Below are 19,330 nucleotides of genomic sequence, written 5' to 3'. Positions count from 1 at the left end.
AGAAAATTTAACAAGGTTTAGAAAAATCTTATTAATAAAATGAGAAAATTAAACAGCTACTGAGCAGTAGATGCTGTCATTTTTGCCATTTTTTTGGTAAAATTTCCCCAGTCATCAAATTTCTCTTTGATGGCTATAGTAAAGCAAATTAGAGAAGAATGGTTTGGAAACTTCTTTTTTTTGTTGTTTTTCGCTATATGACTGCCTTAAAGCATATTGCACTTGTAAGATAGCATATTCTCTTAAATGAGCCCACTTATTTTTCACAAATCTTTTTTATCTCCCCACTGTGGCCATGCAAACCATTGTCTTCTTTGAAAGCAGAAAAGAAAACATGTCTGATTTTGGATACTTATGTTAAGGTTAGCCCTGAATAGTAAAACCCATTCAAGACCATGGTGTTTGAAAAATTTTAAGTCCTTAAAACATGCCCCATTAATGATATAATTGAATTATACTCCAGATATTTCATCTAAAACTCCTTTTTCTGTCTTTTCCTTTTTGCTCTTGCCATCACTTTTAACGATCCATGGGCCTACAGTGTCTTTACATCCAAAATGCAAAGCAGACAAATGGGCATCTCAGGGAAGAACATGACCAAAAGCACCAGCATCAGCGGAGACATGTGCTCGCTGGAGAAGAATGATGGCAGCCAGTCGGACACCGCAGTGGGTGCCTTGGGCACCAGCAGCAAAAAGCGACGCTCTAGCATTGGGGCCAAAATGGTAGCTATCGTTGGTCTTTCCCGGAAGAGCCGCAGTGCTTCTCAGCTCAGCCAAACGGGTAGGCATTTTTATGTTACTATTGACTTCCTAATTGAGTTGTAATTAAAATACATAATCTTTTCTCTTACTCATTCTGCCTCAGTAATGTGTGGATGATGACAAGTACCAGAAGGAAAGGGGCATTTTAAACTAGTGGACCTTTCTGAAAATATAACCATGACTTTGTTTTTCAGTAATGAGCGAACCTGCTTGGAAGTGAACCTTGGTTATACTGTTCTTAACATGTGCTTCACATCTTTTCTCCTCAAGGAGGAGCTCAGCTGTGGTCCCCCTGATTTCAGTTTCTGGTCCTTTGCAAAGGTGCTCTGATCTGTGAGATGTTTGCTTTTCTTTAGGTTCCTCAAGTTGGAACCCACCAAGTTAATTTCCACTCCCAGCAAGTTACCACGATGAAGATGACACCACATATTTTGTGTGAATAATATACTTCTTTTATTGCTGACAACCTAACTTCTTTTTCAGTTTGTAAGCAGCATTTACCAGTTGTATCAATTTCCTCACTGCAGTTTTTACTTTCCTGGTTAACACTTCAAGCAGCAATATTCTCCAGCTGCAGGGGTGGAGGAATTTTCTGCTGATGGGGAAGATATTCAAAGCTTTGCTTTTTGAAAATTCAGTCTCTAAATCACATCTGCGAAAATAAATTAGATACCACCCTCCTAACTAGAAAAGCCACTGTTAGCAATTAAGAATTTATTTGTGAGTCAAAGCAATGTCTTTTTTCAAATGGGTGTTGATAATTAAACATTCAGTCCCTGGTATCTGGGAAATAATAGCATATCTTCTACTTAACACACAAACAAAAGCGTGTAATATGGTGTTTCTTTTACAGCAAATAAATTATAGGCAAATGGATTAAATCTCATTTATGTCTGAATACTAAGGTTCTAGTACAGAGAAGTCAGGGCATCAATCTGCAACACAGAAGAATTTAAGGGTACGTTAGTTCCTGGACCCGTCTAATCTTGTTTTTACAAACTACACCAGTGATTCTGGAAATTTGAGCCTTATATAATAATATTATATTGAAATAAGATTTTGATGTCTTTCCTATATCCTGGCTGTAACTTACTATATTTACTGTGATTATATTAGAGTTTTTTTTTAATGTTTATTTAGAGTTTAATTTTTTACTTAGTGTTTTAAAATGTTATTTTGTGTTTTAATATAGAATTAAGGATTTAATGTATGGACAGAGAGATCATATCTAAATGATTTTTTAATTGCTAATATTTATACATACATAATTAACTGTGTTGTGGTAAAATGATAGATGTTGACCTTTTGAAGTTGAGAGGTTTTTTTTCTCTAGCAATTAGAACTTCATTGCATTTTTCTATTTAAAACTTACATTTGTAAACCTAAAACTGCTCTAAAAATAAATTCTATCAATTTTTTAAAATGAAGAACCTAAAATAGACACTAATAAGACTACAAGCTACTAAATAATTAATTCTGTTCATTTGGGGGTTTTGGATAAATGTTGAACACTTATTGTGTGCCAGGCAAATTGAGAACACAGATGAGTCAGAAATCATTTATAACCTGAGTTGCTTATACTCTAGTAGAAGATATATACTTAAGCAGATTACTTCAAGCTCCTATGTCAGGGACTTCCCTGTGGCCCAGTGGTTAAGATTGTCTTCCCATTACAGAATGTGCAGTGTTGATCCCTGATCAAGGAATTAAGATCCCACATCCCTTGAGGCCAGTCAGTCACACAATTTAGTGATGGGTTTGTTGTGGGGAGGTGAAGGAGAGAAGATTCTAAGGTGATCCTCATGTTTCTGGCTTGCATCCATGGATGGATGGATGTAGTGCTATTAACGGATATTGGAAGCATAAAAGAAGGAGCAGGTTGGGAAAAGAAGGGTGAGTCCTTCATTTAGGACACTTTAAATCTGAGATATCTATGTAATATCCAAATAGAAATGTCTAGAACATATTTAAATACATACTTCTAAGGCTCATGCCAGAACCAGAGATATAAATCTGAGAATCATAAAGTTTAGAGGTTGCTTGAAACCATGAACATGGGTGAGATTGCCCAAAAAGAACACTACAGATAAAAGCAATCGATGAAGACAATACTTTGTGGAAGATTAACTTTTTAGAATCGGACAGAGGAAGAGGAGCCAGTGAAGACCAAGGAGATATTATCATGAAGAAAGAACAAATACTGTAAGAGAGCAGTGTCACAGACACTAAGAATGTAGAAGATTTGAAGAAGAAAATGGTCAGTATTTCTCAATCATCAATTTCATTCTTTGTAGTATTGGCATTAATATTCTATATATCTTTCTTTGACAGTATTTTTATTTAATGATAGAGGTCTGTTAACCATACACTGATTTGGTTTTTATCTTCAGAAACACTGTGATATTGGCACATTTTTAAAATGTAGTTTCTCCTTGTTATATCCTATAGCCCCGTCTTTCATATATAACATAGCAGAAAATAACGTGTTTCTTTTTGTTATTGTCTTCATTGATATTCAGTGACATTATAATGGTTAAAATTTTTATCATCTTAAAATGTGTAATTATTCCTGTCTGCACACTGTATAGCTTTGACCTGTATTCACAATAGAATTCAGAGTATCTCTCACTTTAAAGCCCACGTTTAACTAGAATAGCCAACAGAGATAGTTTCATAATTATTGAACTCCAAACTTTCGTTGGGTTTCTAAATTCCGTATTTATGTGTATATGTTTCAAGTAAGATTTTTGTTTTATTTTCTTTAAAAATGAAGTAATAAGCTCTAACAGTGTTTAAGACTTAAATCTTCAAATTTATTACCTAAACTTTGATCATATAGTAGCATTATCTAAAACAATGAATGGATTTGTGATGCTGGATCTTATATTAGATCCTTTGTTTTGATTTTCCTGGCCTCTGCATGGAAATCTGCATGTACTTAAGGTGTAGAGTTATCACTTAATGAATGATATATCATACATAATGTCTTTAGCTTCTTAAAATATTTATCATCATAAAAGTAAATATCATTTTACCAGTATGAATTTTCAAGATGAGATAAAGACTGCTTGCTTGACTTCTGAAGAGTTAGAAAGCTCAGCAAAATAGTATCTTTCTAAAGAATGTTGAAATTATTCTGAATTATATCAGTAATCATACATAAATAATAATTGGTGAAGGGGAAACCATTTATAAAGATATGTTGGTTAATACACACAGTAGCTAAGTCATACCTCTCTTCTATCCCCGTGCTATTTTGTATCCTTTGACTGCTAAAAGGAAACTCGCCATTTTTAAAGCTTAAATATATCTTGCTAAACATCACAACCTTATAGAAAGTGCATGGAGTGAATAAGGAGACTTGGATGCTATTGCCTATCCTGGGTTATATAAGATATCAAATATGGCCTCTTAAAAAAACCTACCCAACATATCTGAGTCATAGAATGATCATCTGACATATGGAATTAACACCTGCTGTCCTAACAGGGTATTTATAAGATCATACTTTAAATGTATAAGAAAGTGCTTTCAGCACTTAAAAATCACTTTGCAGATGTAAGCTATCAGTAGCAAATGCAGCCTCATATGGGGAATCAGGAATTCTATTTTAGACATGTTGATTTTGAGATGCCCATTAAACATCTAAGCACAGTTATATGTTTAATTAGATATGCAACTGTAGTCTAGTAGGTCAAGCTAAACATGTAATTTGGGAGTAATCAGCAGGTAATATTTAAAGCTGTGGCACTAGATAATATTGCTTAGTGTAATTTGAATCAAGAAGAAAACTATAATAAAAGCAGAGCGATGTTATATACTAACATTTAGAAGTCAGGAAGAGAATTCATTCAAGGAAACTAAAGAGAGAGCAGCCATTAAAGAAAATGAAAAAGAAGAATATGGTATCTTAGAAACCAAAGGAAGGAAATATTTTAAGGAAGATGATCATCTCTGTCAAGTGCTTCTGGTAATTCAGATAAAGTGAAGACTGGGAGTTGACCATGGGATTTCACATGATGGAGGAATTTGACAAACCTTGCAGTGGTGGACAAAACAGGACAAAACCTGATTTAAGCAGGTTAACAAAAATGAGAGAGGAGGTAGAGACTGTGAGAATAATTTCAAGAATAAAAGTTATAACACGTGGACTTCCCTGACCTGCCAATGGGTTCAGGAGGTTTCCACATGCCGCCAGGCACCTGAGCCTGTGTGCAGCAACTGCCGAGCCCTTGCTCCACAGCAAGAGAAACCACCTCAGTGGGGAGCCCACACACCTTGACAAAGAGTAGACCCTGCTCTCAGCAATGAGAGGATGCCTGCACACAGCAACAGAGGCCTAGTGCGGCCAAAAATAAAATGCGTGAAAAGAATCAATTAAAAATAAACAAATGTGATTGATCCTTTAAAGCAATTTTTAACACCTAATACTTATGGAGCACTTTCATGTGCTAAGCAGTTTTTTGGGGCACTTTACATGTAAATCATCTAAGTCACACAACAATGTTATGAAAAAGAATTAATTACTATTACCCTCATTTTACAGATGAGGAAACTAAGGTAGGCAAAAAGAGTAAGTTCCTCAAGTTTGCTCAACTAGTGAGGGTCAAAGTTGGGATTGAAATGCAGGCAGTATATTCATTCTTCATTCTCAATTATTCTGTTATAGTCTAGACTAGCACTATTCAATAGAACTGTTAGCATTGTTGGCAAGTTCTGCATCTGCTTTATCCAATACAGTGTGTGACTGTTGAGCACTTGATATGTGGCTTCTATGACTAACTAAATTTTTTTATGTTTTAAATTTGTATAATTTTAATTTAAGTAGGCACATATGACTGATGACGACTGTATTGGTGCAAATAAAAATAATTCCTAGAATTCTGATTTTAAAAATAAAATTTAAAAAATAGGACTATAGCTTGGAAGAAATAGAGTCAAAGAAGAGTTTTGGCTTTTTTAATAACAGAGGGGATACTTCTGGGGAATACTGAGTAGGTGAGAGTTTCAGATCCAGAGCTGAAGCAGAGATCAGCTGTTATCACCTGTGGCCACTCAGGGATCTCAACTCTTTTCATCTTGTAGTAATTTCTAAGCTCATGTAGTACTTTTTATTTCCTCTAATTGTAACATTTAGTAATTGTAACTGTTTGTATATTTGTTTAGCTCTTGGCTAGACTTTTTTTTTTCTTATTTTGTACCTCCTTCTCAGTGTCTGCTCATATCAAATAAACTGATCTCCAGTGAAAGACCCGTATACTTCTTTGGAGTTCATGGTGAAGTTCTCTGGAGAATGGAATGAAAATGGTAGAACTTATTTTCGTCTTTTAGCCTAAAAGACAGAAAAAGAAATTAAGCACTACCATGTTCAATATATGGCTTTACCCTAGTTTTCTCAGTTGGTCTGAGTGTCAGTCAGGTGTCATATGCCTTTTTGGAGGTGTTAGTTTCATTATCCGAGAAAGTGGGCAAGAGGCTTACAGAGATTCCAAGAGGCTTGCAATGAAACTGAGTTAAGTGTAATACCAATACCGCAACTACACAAAAAAGGCAGACCTGAAAATTCTAACCTTATTTCAAGCTTTTCTTTAGGTCCAGATGAAGTAAATACAGTGACACTCTAAGATCTGACAAGTCCCTAAAAATTCTAAGTTTTCAGGAAAATTAATAAAATACAGATTTATAGCCACTATTATTAATGATGAACTTTACATTTATACTTTATATGATCTATGATGTTTCCTGGTGAAGTTTCTTTTTCAACTATGACATTATTAAAACTAAGTATGAGAAAACTGAATTCGAAACCAGACCTTTGAATTGCTCTGTTAGCTAACATAATGCCAGCTGCTTTAAAATATAAACTGTGAAAATTTAATACAAAAGAAGTTTATTCATTGAGCAGATATCAGTCCAAATATCAGTTATTCCCAATGGGAAGTGGCCTGCCCTGTGGTCATTCAGAGTTTGAGGCTCTTTTCATCTCGTGGCTCTGCCCTCTTTTGGGCCTTAGAGCCCTGTGTATTCAGCCAGCAGGTGGGAAAGTGTTTATGAGCAAGAACTGGAAATAGTGAGATCACTTCTGCTTGTCTTTCATTGGCTGCAACTCAGTCACAAGATATTGGAAAATGAGAGGTTAAGAAATGTAGTCCAGGGAGTGCTCAGGAAAAAGAGGAAACAGTTTTGTAAGCAAACCAGTATTTTTAAAACTAAAATGAATATTACTTCAAACATTTTTCTTGAAAGCATAAAGTATTAATTTGCCATTTGAATAATGATTTACAAATATTTATTGCATTGTAATGTTTTAAAATATTTGTATATTATGTATTCAAAAAGTAAAAATATGTGTTTACAATTTTTTACCAAAATGGATATAATATTTTAAAGATTTTAAACACCTTGTTTAGTATGTAATTCCAAAAGGCTTAAAACCACTGTACTCAGTTCAGTTCAGTCGCTCAGTCATGTCTGACTCTTTGTGACCCCATGAACTGCAGCACACCAGGCCTCCCTGTCCATCACCAACTCCCGGAGTCCACCCAAACCCATCTCCATTGAGTCGGTGATGCCATCCAACCATCTTCTCCTCTGTCATCCCCTTCTCCTCCTGCCCTCAATCTTTCCCAGCATCAGGGTATTTTCCAATGAGTCAGCTCTTTGCATCAGATGGCCAAAGTATTGGAGTTTCAGCAATATCAGTCCTTCCAATGAACACCCACGACTAATCTCCTTTAGGATCGACTGGTTGGATCTCCTTGCAGTCCAAGGGACTCTCGAGAGTCTTCTCCAACACCACAGTTCAAAAGCATTAACTCTTCAGTGCTCAGCCTTCTTTATAGTCCAACTCTCACATCCATACATGACTACTGGAAAAACCATAGCCTTGACTAGACGGACCTTTGTGGGCAAAGTAATGTCTCTGCTTTTTAATATGCTGTGTAGGTTGGTCATAACTTTCCTTCCAAGGAGTAAGCGTCTTTTAATTTCATGGCTGCAATCACCATCTGCAGTGATTTTGGAACCCAAAAAATAAAGTCAGCCACTGTGTCCACTGTTTCCCCATCTATTTGCCATGAAGTGATGGGACCAGATTCCATGATCTTAGTATTCTGAATGTTGAGCTTTAAGCCAACTTTTTCACTCTCCTCTTTCACTTTCATCAAGAGGCTCTTTAGTTCCTCTTCACTTTCTGCTATAAGGGTGATGTCATCTGCATATCTGAGGTTATTGATATCTCTCCCGGCAGTCTTGATTCCAGCTTGTGCTTCCTCCAGCCCAGCGTTTCTCATTATGTACTCTCTTCTAGTGTATAATAACTCTAAGGGAATGTTTGCTAAATTCACAAGTCTATTAAGAGATAACTTTGTAATAATGAAGAATAATGTAGATATTAAATAGTAGTACTGTCTCCTTATGTCATTAGCAATCCCAAACTAACACTAAAGGATACATAACAAGTTAACAAAGAATGTGACTTTAACACTAAATTTAGGCATATTTCTCACCACTGAAATTATAATAATGCTTTAGCGCTTATAATTCCACAAGCCATTATTAATTAAAAGTCATGTCCCTATTTGTCATTTGCTAATAAGCTTAAGTGGTTCAAATGTTACAGATGAGGCAAACAAAGTATTTCTTATAAGTGAAAGCTGTTATTAGCATAAGTTATGTTAAAGTACTTCTGTAGCAAACTAGGATCAACAAGTGGCTACGGAAGAGCAATTTTATTGTGACTGAAATTAATTTAACATATCTTAAATTTAAACTGAATTTCATATCTTTTTAAAATTTGTTTTCAATTGAAGAATATTTGCTTTACAACGTTGTGTTGGTTTCTGCCGTGCATCATGAATCAGCCATAAGTGTATATATGTCCCCTCCCTCCTGAGCCTCCCTCCCACCCCACGCCCATCCCATCCCTCTAGGTTGTCACAGAGCACAGGGCTGAGCTCTCTGTTAGACAGCAGCTTCTCACTAGCTATCTGTTGTATATGTTTCAATGCTACTCTCCCAATTCGCCCCACCCTCTCCCCTCACTGTGTCCACAGCCTGTTCCTTTTCTTGTTCCTGATTTTAGAGGAAATGCTTTCAGTTTTTCACCATTAAGAATGTTTTCTATGGATTTGTCTCTATCCCTGCCCCGCAGATAGGTTCAGCAGTACCGTTCGTTCTACAAAATTTAATTTTCAATTTCTTTGCATGCTTAATCACTGAGTCATATCTGACTCTTTGTGACTCCATGGACTGTGGCCTACAAGGCTTCTCTGTCCGTGGGGCTTCTCCAGGCAAGAATGCTGGAGTGGGTTGCCTTGCCCTCTGCCAGGGGATCTTCCAAACCCAGGGATCAAACCCAGGTCTCCCACATTGCAGGTGGATTCTTTACCATCTGAGCCACCAGGGAAGCCCAAGAATACTGGGAGTGGGTAGCCTGTTCCTTCTCCAGGGGATCTTCCTGACCCGGGAATTGAACCAGGGTATCCTGCATTGCAGGAGGATTCTTTACCAGCTGAGCTACCAGGAAAACCCAATGATGGTAAAATATACATAACATAGAATTTACCATTGACGACTTAACCATTTTTAAGTGGCATTAAATTCAGTGACATTAATACCTTCATACTGCTGTGCTACCATTACCACCATCCATCTCCAGAACTCTTTTCATCTTGTAAAACTGAAATAATTCCCCATTTGCTTTTTCCCCCAGCTTCTGACAATCACCATTCTGTTTTATGTCTTTGTGAATCTGATGACTTTAGGTACATAATGTAAGTGGGACTGGGCTTCCCTCGTGGCTCAGACAGTAAAGCGTGTGCCTACAATGCGGGAGACCCGGGTTCAATTCCTGGGTCAGGAGGATCCCCTGGAGAAGGAAATGGCAATCCACTCCAGCACTCTTGCCTGGAAAATCCCATGGACAGAGGAGCCTGATAGGCTAAAGTCCATGGGGTCGCAAAGAGTCGGACACAACTGAGCGAATAATGTTTGTCCTTTTGTGACTGGCTTATTTCACTTTGCTTAATGTCCTTCAGGTTCACCCATGTTGTAGCATATGTCAGAATTACCTTCCTTTTTAAGGCTGGATAATATTCCATTGTATGTATGTATACCACATTTTGTTTATTCAGTCACTGTCAAAGGACATTCAAGTTATTTCTCCCTTTTAGCCATTGTATGAACATGGGGATGCAAATATGTATCCCAGACCCTGCTTTCAGTTCTTTTGGCCTATGCCCAGAAATGGAATTGCTGGATCATTTTTAATTTTTTAACGAACCATCATATTGTTTTCCATAGCAGTGACACCTTTAATATCACCACCATTGATACACAAGGGTTCCATTTTCTCTATATCCTCACCAACACTTGTTATTTTTTGATAATAATCATTCTAATGGGTGTGAAGTAGTCTCTCACTGTAGGGTAGATTTCTATTTCCCTAATGATATTGAGCATCTTTTCGTGAGCTTATTGGCTACTTGTATATCTTCTTTGTAGAAATGTCCATTTGCGTCCTTTGCCCATTTTCTTTTGTTTAAATCAAAGAATAATTGATATATAACATTATATTAGTTTCAAATGCACAACATGAAAATTCAGTCTTTTTATATGTTGTGAGATTATCATTACAATAAGTCTAATTAACATCTATCACCTTATATAGTTATGGAATTTTTTTCCTGGAATGAGCACTTTTAAGAGTTAATCTCTTCCAAAACTATGTTAAATAATAGTGGTAAGAGTGGGCACCCTTTTCTTGTTCCTGATTTTAGAGGAAATGCTTTCAGTTTTTCACCATTAAGAATGTTTTCTATGGGTTTGTTGTATATGGCTTTTATTATATTGGCGTATAGTCCTTCTATGCCTACTTTCTGAAGACTTTTTATCATAAATAGGTATTGAATTTTGTCAAAAGTTTTCTCTGTATCTATTGAGATGATCATATGGTTTTTATCTTTCAGTTTGTTAATATGGTGTATCACATTGATTGATTTGCATATGTTGAAGAATCCTTGCATCCCTGGGATAAAGCCCATTTAATCATGATATATGATCCTTTTAATTTGTTGTTGGATTCTGTTTTCTAGAATGTTGTTGAGGATTTTTGCATCTGTGTTCATCAGTGATAGTGATATTGGTGTGTAATTTTCTTATTTTGTGGTATCCTTGTCCGCTTTTGGTATCAGGGTAATGATGGCCTCATAGAATGAATTTGGAAGTTTTCCTTCCTCTGCAAGTTACTGAAAAAGTTTGAGTAGGATATATGTTAACTCTTCTTTAAACTTTTGGTAGACTTTGCATGTGAAGCCATCTGGCTCTGGAATTTTGTTTGTTGGAAGATTTTTGATTACTGTTTCAATTTCCATGTTTGTGATTGGTCTGTTCATGTTTTCTGTTTCTTCCTGGTTCCATTTTGAAAGGTTATACTTTTGTAAGAATTTGTCCATTTCTTCCAGATTGTCCATTTTATTGACATATAGTTGCTCATAGTAGTCTTTATGATCCTTTGTATTTCTGTGTTGTCTGTTATAACTTTTTCTTTTTCATTTCTTATTTTATTGATTTGAATCTTCTCCCTTTTTTCTTGATGAGTTTGTCGATTTTGTTTATCTTCTCAAAGAATCAGGTTTTAGTTTTATTGTTCTTTGCTATTGTCGCCTTCATTTCTTTTTCATTTATTTCTCTTCTGATCACTCGTCATGAGAGAAATGAAAATCAAAACTACAATGATGTATCATCTCATACCAGTCAGAATGGCCATTATCAAAAAGTCCACAAACAATAAATGCTGGAGAGGGTCTACAGAAAAGGGAACCCTCTTGCACTGTTGGTGGGAATGCAAATTGATACAATCACTGTGGAGAACAATATGGAAATTCCTTAAAAAGCTAGGAATAAATGACCATATGGCCCACAATGCCACTACTGGGCCTATACCCTGAGGAATCCATAATTGAAAAAGACACATGTACCCTAATGTTCATTGCAGCTAGGACATGGAAGCAACCTAGATGTCCGTTGACAGATGAATGGATAAAGGAGGTGTGGTGCATATACACAGTGGGATAATTCTCCCCTGTAAAAAGGAATGCATTTGAGTCAGTTCTAATGAGGTGGTCTAACCTAGAACCTATTACACAAAGTGAAGTAAGTCAGAAAGCGAAAGACAAATATCATATATTAATGTGTATATATGGAATCTAGAAAGATGGTGTTGATGAACCTATCTATAGGACAGAGAGAGAGATGCAGACAGAGAGAACAGACTTTTGGTTACAATCCAAAAAAGAGGTGGGATGATTTAAGAGAGTAGAAACATATACATTAACATATACAGAAACATATACATTAACATATGTAGTCAGGCAGAAAAACATAAGCCTGTTTTTAGATTCTTAAGTCACTTGTATATTAATAACATTTTGTATATAACTTATTTAAATTTGTCTAAATCCCATTGGATTGTAAATCCTTGATGGTAAGCACCCATCTCATTCATTTTTATATCTATGGTACCTAAGATAACAGTTGATATCTACTAACTACTCAGTACATGTTTGAATGAATGAATGAATGATTTAGTATATCTTTGTTATAGATATTAATAAAATAACTTAAAACTATGTTGCTCCAGATGTTAAACTATTGCAGTGAAGTTTTTTAAGCTATAAATAATCATTAAATATATGTGAAATATTTCTTATTTCTCATCTCACATTCTAGTGTTTTGTTATTATTTATGGAAAGAATAGCAGAATTTGTGAAAGATATTAGAGAACTATCCATTTATATCTACAAATGAAAATTATCTTGCATTATCCCTTAAATCCCATAAATATTACACTCTTAATCAAATTATTAAAAATTTGCTCATGAATTCTTATGGTATTTTAATAATTTCCTTAAACTACAGACATTACCGTACATTTATTATCCTACTTAATGTTCCCATTAAGTAAACATTTTTATCACTCTTTGCAAGGAAGGCATCTTAGTGGGCACTGTGAAAGATAAAACTTCACAAAGTGGAGTCCCTATTCTCTCATAGCTTTTTTATTTGTTCTTAAAATCGGTTGAAAAACATGAGTTGTAAGCCTGAATAAATATAAAACAAGTTGGAACATGATAAGGACAAGCAAGAGGTACAAAGAATATTCTATAATGGCATGTAGCAGAATGGAGAAAAAGATTTTAGAGTTTTAGATACTGGATCCCATCTCTGCTACTTGGGCATGTCACTTACCCTCTTTAAACCTCTACTTCCTCAGCTGTACAGATAGTGGAATCTATCTTCCTACCTCATGAAGTTGTTATGAGCACTTATGAAAGCACTTAAAATGTTGTCCAACAAGTTCTCAATAAGTGGAGGCTGCAGCTGTTAATACTATTAACATTAGTTTAGCTATTATTGTTAATATTATTATATTATCATTAGTGTAGCCATGGAAATAATTACTTTCAACATTGATGCCAAATAACAGTTGTCTGAGCCTTGAATTTTTAATGCTGTTTAAATTTATGAAGATGCTGAAATAAACAGGTCAGTGTTAGACCCAGAGCTATGAAAATGCAGTTTATGTATGAGCAGAGCAAATAGTAGCTGATACAGTGGGAGATTACATGAGCAATATAGATTGGGGCAAGATTACAAAAAAACTTAAAGTCAAGCGAAAGAGTTTAAACCATACAGTTGGCAGTAGGGAGCTATTGCGGGGTTTGAAGCAGGGTCACCATCAGAGGCTTCCCTGATAGTTCAGCTGGTAAAGAATCTGCTTGCAATGTAGGAGACGCCTATTCAATTCCTGGGTCAGGAAGATCCCCTGGAGAAAGGATAGGCTACCCACTCCAGTATTCTCAGGCTTCCCTGGCAGCTCAGATAGTAAAGAATTTGCCTGCAGTGAGGGAGACCTGGGTTCGATCCTTGGGTTGGGAAGATCACGTGGAGGAACTCCGTATGTTCTTACCTAGAGGATCCCCGTGGACAGAGATGCCTGGCAGGCTACAGTCCGTGGGATCACAAAGAGTCAGACACGACTGAGCAACTAAGCACAGCCCAGCATGATAGTCAGAGCTGAAAAGATTTTGTCAATAAAGACTTGAGATCAAAAATAAGAGACAGTTTATTAGTTTAGAGCAGAGATGATGCAGGCCTAATCAGTGGTGTATTAGTTTCTGTTGCTACCTTAAGAAATTACCACAAATGAATGTAGCTACCTAAAACAGTGGAAATTTACCATTCTGTCAGAAGGCTAGGTTAGCTGGTCTGGTTTCTTTGCAGTGTGTCTTACAAGACCAAAATCAAGGTATCACCAATATTGGGCTTTCATTTAAAGGCTCAGGAGAAGATTGTTTTTCTAAGTTAATTCAGGTTGTTGGCAGAATTCAGTTCCTTTCCATTGTAAGACTAAGGTTTCCATTTTCTTTGGCACTTGACCCCCTTCCTCATCGAGACAGCAACGTACACTGAATCTTTCCTGTGCCTCTAATCTCTCTGCGTACCCATTCAGCTGCATCTGCTGCCAGATGAAGTTCTCTGCTTTTAAAAGCTCATGTAATTAGACTGAGCCTACTTAGAAGATCCAGGACATTTCTCTGTTTTAAGCTCCTTAACCTTAATTACATCCTCAGGGTGCCTTTTGCAATATAATGTGACGTGTTTCTAGGTTCCAGAGGACAGTGCATGGGCATCTTTAGGGGTGATTTTTCCTATGATGATAGTACATGGAGACAGATAAGTGGGGAGATTCAAGAAATACTGCAAATAGTTTTAAATTATTATTTACATCCTATGTGCTTCCTGGGAGTTGATGCAAAAGGGAAATAAAAGTTAATTTTCACAATTTATACTATCTGACTAAAGAACACATACCAGTTATTAAAGATGTCAGCCTCTTTCCCAATAGAAAATTAAGAAAAGTCTATCATTTTAAAAATGTAATTAGCAATGGTATAGTTTGATCATGTTAATTTTCACAACCTGAGGTGTATAATTTATCATCTCATTTCACATACTAGAAAACTGAGACTTAAAATTTGCAAGGTGAACAGATATAGTCCAAAGCTGGCCCTCTTATGTGGCCCCACTGCTGCTAACATAATGTCTTTATAAGTAGTTCTTTTCCTATCATTAGGGGGAGGGGAAAGTTCTCGTCAAAATAAAGGTTTCTCAAGGAACTACTTTAATTTAATATAGGTTTTATTTAATGTAATTGGACATAATTTTAAGATATAAATAGCCAAGTGATTAGATTGTACATCCTAGTAATCAGTAAAGGCCTAGTAAACAGCTAAACCATAATGAGTCTAATTGTAAGCTGAGCAGCACATATTAAGGAAGAGAAATCTTTTAATTTTATTAAAATTAAGTGCATTACAGTTTTTGAACACAGAGTGTAAACAGTATTAAAATATAATTTAAAGTAAAGGCCAGTTTTAATGAAATTCCCACACACCCTGAATAGATCTGTGTAGCTACAATATGCTTTTCCTTCAGTGGGTCCTTTTCCTGTTACCCACCAGGAAGACTTCCAAAGAGACAGTTGCAGGTATTTGTTAGAAATGTAATACAGCCCTAAGCTAAGCAGTGTCAGATTCTACTAGGCATAAGGATCATTTGTTTTTGCAACATGTGAAAGAAGGTAGGAGTGTTGACTCATTGTCCCCTTGGACTTTTAAAGCTCTTTGCTGTAACAGACATTATAGAATGAAAAACACGAAGACAGAATCCATATGTCCTCTCTGATGCTGCTCTAAGACAAATCCTTCTAACTTTTTATTGTATGACTTTCTTTAAAACTGACACTCTTTAAAAAAAAAAAACTGACACTCTTATTTCACTACCTTATAGTATCTTAACATATTGTTATTTAGTAAATATGTATTAAAATTCTTCTCTATGGCAGACAGCAGAGTTTATATTAATAACTGGGATCCTTCTCACATGGTATTTATGTTCCAGTGGGAAAGACAAGACTTAACAAAATAATAATTAGTCAAAATTACAAAGTTTCCTTGATGGAAAAGTACCATGTAACATGAAAGTGTATCATGGGAGATGCTAACTTAGTCTGGCTCATCTTTACCTCCACCCTGGCTCTCGCACATAGTAGGGTTTCAACAAATGCCTATTGAATGATATGCACATATGTACAGGGCCCTTCTGTCTTTGTGTATGGTTTATTCCGCCATTTCTGCATCCATAAATATGGTCCACAAATAGTCTCCATATGGCAAAGAAGGTGAGGCTGGGAAGATTAGAGAGAACAGCACTGAAACATGTATGTTACCATATGTGAAACAGATCTCCAGTCCAAGTTCGATGCATGAAACAGGGCACTCAAAGCTGGTGCACTGGGACAACCCAGAGGGATGAGATGGGGTGGGGGTGCAGGGTGGGAGGTGGGGTTTGGGATGGGGAGACACATGTACACCTGTGACTGATTGATGTCAATGTGTGGCAGAAACCACCACGATATTGTGAAATAATTAGTCTCCAATGAAAATAAATAAATTAATTTTTTTAATTGAAAGCCAAATGACCAAGGCCAAATTGAAAAGTGATATGAATTCAACCGTATAAGATCCGAATTTGTATCTGTGTATATTCTGAGGGAGCGAGGCAGTAGATCCCAGTTTAACCTAGATATATGCTTGGACTTGAAACAGTGGATAAATGGGTCCAGAATAAATCTCTCATGCATTAAAGTTTGGTACTGACATAAGAATGTAAATTCTGTATTTTTTAGTCCAAAGAGTGATTTGGTTTGGGTTTGAGTTGTTATTTTGTTCTAATATGTGAGAAATTCATTGCTTTTTACTTCAAGCTTCTTGATGGCTTACAAAATGAGACTGGGACAATAGCTAATAATGGAGTATGAGATGAGGGAGGAAGTATGCTGATGAGGAAATTGATGGTGAGGCAGCAAGAAAGTAAGAAAAAGTGGAGATGTGTGGAGACACGGAAATAATCGCAGAAAACCATAGAAAACCTGCAGTGATATGTGCTCATAACTGAGCCGTTCAGCACTCTTCATCCAAACGTTCCTTTCCAAGGGAAAGATAGCAGCAAATGGCAGAACAGCAACCACAAGCCTCCCCTTGTGTCTTCCTCCTTCCTCTGCCAGTGGTCATTTATCCTGAAACTAGACCTATCTGTGTCAAAGGGAAGATGTGTGACCAGAGGTTTCTGACTTGCTGTCAACCAGGCTGACTTCTTCATTTAACTGGTCAGTTGTAAAATTATCTTATAGGAAATGACAATTTGCTAGTTTTACTTCTATACGCTGAAATAGATTCCCTTAAAAAAATACAAATAGTATTTAAGAATCTGAGTTCATTTGACTTCTTTCATTTTGAAAATTTCTCCCCCCAAAATAAGGCCAGTGAAATCCTTTTGCACAGATGAAACTATCTGTGTTTTAGAAACAAAATAATAGATGTACTGAACAGTGAGAGAGATGGCATACCATATAACTAAATAGCTATAACTCTCTGTTTAAAAGTCCATTTCTTATTTCCAACTGAAATGAAAAGCTGAGGTTTATTTTCTTCATCAAGAAATTATAATATTTCTTCCACATCATACAGTACAGTGTACAATTTTAAACCTACTTAAGGCTCTTTCTTTGAATCATGTTCTGGAATTTAATCCCATTTACAATCAAATCTTTTTTGTTTTATTCTATATTTTATAGTGATGAAGACCAAGCGCTTCACATTCTCTATATAGTTGAATAACATTTCATGTATTTAGATATGATTTAACCTTCTTATTCTCAGTTATACACTCTTTTAACTTCAGTAAAATTTCTTTGCTGACTTTGAGTAATGGACCATCTGTCTTTTTAATCCTTTCAAGCATATTTAGTATGCTTGACTAATACACCTGGAGGTGTATTTATTCTGCATTTATCTTAATGACTAGAAACTTAAGCTGGAAAAAGTTATACAGATGTTATATAAAAATACTCCTTTTTTTGGTTTTATTATGGAATATTTATGTGACTCTAAAACCTGACTATTCACTTTGAATAAAAGAATTGTAAGAGTTCATTTAATTTTAATCTGCTTTATCTTTTTGGTCTTTTATGATTGCTAATCCTTTCTTTATCTGTTCTTGGTATAATTTGATTTTTGTTCTTATCAGAGTCCCCATTAAGTTTCACTCTGTTTCCAATGAGATATTTTAGTATCCTAAGGTCAGTTAAAATTCCACTGCATTTATCTATTGCCTAAAATTTTAAATAGACTATTAAACTAGCGCTAAACTTTGACTTTTTAAAAGTATTACATGTTTAAAATAGTCAATCAATATAGTTAACTGTGTTTCTGATAAAATAAGAGTGTTGTGCAGGTATTATGAACAACTAAATATTACACAAAGTATAAAAATTATATAAATCACAGCTATATCCTCAAAAAGCTTTAGTACTATTAGGGAAGATGTGTTATATAACATTTCAGTAGCAGAAAATACTGTAAGATTTTAGAAAGATCACTTCTGACTGGAGTGAAATTTTGGATAACTTCTTGGAAGATTTATAATTTGAGCCAGAATTTAAAGATGAATGAAATGATATAGGAGTGCATATCAAGCCTAGAAACATTTAGTAGTATAAGTTCAGGAAAACAGAGTATGCATCAGAGAAACATCAGTGATCTAATTTGATGCAAGCATTGGTTTTTAAACTTTTTTTCTAAGCAGTTGGAGCCCTTTAATATTTGCAAGAGTCAGGCAATGTAATCTGTAAGGGTGTTCAGAGACGAATATGACATGCTCAAGGGACTAAGCTATGATCAGGGCGCCTGAAGCATAGAGTAAAAGAGAGAGAGTTGAGATGTGAGGATGGAGAGTTGAGCAGAGGACAGATCATGGAATATCTTAAAAGTCATGTTCAGGAAATTGAATTTTATCCTAAACCTATGGACAGTTTTGCTAAAGGGAGACTAGAGGTGGGGAGAAGCTGCTGGAGAACTTTGCAGTGACTTTTCAGGGCAGGTAATGGCTTTGACCACCAGGGAGTAATGGGGAGGGAGGATGTGAATGGATGTGACTAGAGCTCCAATACTTTGGCCACATGATACAAAGAGCAGACTCATTGGAAAAGACTTTGATGCTGGAAAAGACAGAGGACAGGAGGAGAAGGGGGAGACAGAGGATGAGATGGTTGGATGGCATCACCAACTCAATGGCCGTGAGTTTAGTAAACTTCAGGAGATAGTGAAGGACAGGGAAGCCTGAGGTGCTGCAGTTCATAGAGTTGCAAAGAGATGGACATGACTCTAGTGACTGAACAGTAAGACTAGATGGTAGTTAGAGGTGAAGATGTAAGAATAATCAAAGCGAATATCTGAAAATCTGACTTGAGCAACTGGATAGACAGCTGTTTTGCTATTTATTGAGATAGACAATGAGAACCATGAGGTTACTTTGACAAATATAATTCTGTAATAGTACTTACTATTTGCCAGGCACTGTGCCAGGAGCTTCATGGGCTTCCCTGGTGATTCAGATGGTAAAGAATCCGCCTGCAACGCAGGAGACCAGGATTCGATCCCTA

At 36.0% G+C, this 19,330-nt stretch overlaps 1 protein-coding gene across 4 annotated transcripts in view; it reads left to right on the top strand.

The window, feature by feature from the left end:
• RIMS2 (regulating synaptic membrane exocytosis 2) overlaps window positions 1-19,330 on the top strand; it is a 601,723-nt gene that overhangs the window by 504,873 nt on the left and 77,520 nt on the right. For all 4 annotated transcript variants that reach the window (XM_069600407.1, XM_069600406.1, XM_069600408.1 and 1 more), the window contains one exon: window positions 542-783. In XM_069600407.1, the coding sequence (XP_069456508.1) occupies window positions 542-783 (242 nt within the window). The remainder of the gene's footprint in view (window positions 1-541; window positions 784-19,330) is intronic.

This window comes from Ovis canadensis, chromosome 9, assembly GCF_042477335.2.
Source record: "Ovis canadensis isolate MfBH-ARS-UI-01 breed Bighorn chromosome 9, ARS-UI_OviCan_v2, whole genome shotgun sequence".
In the NCBI taxonomy this organism is placed as follows: Eukaryota; Metazoa; Chordata; class Mammalia; order Artiodactyla; family Bovidae; genus Ovis; species Ovis canadensis.
The sequence above is the reverse complement of the archived record's forward strand: the minus strand, read 5'-3'. Positions and strand labels throughout refer to the sequence as shown.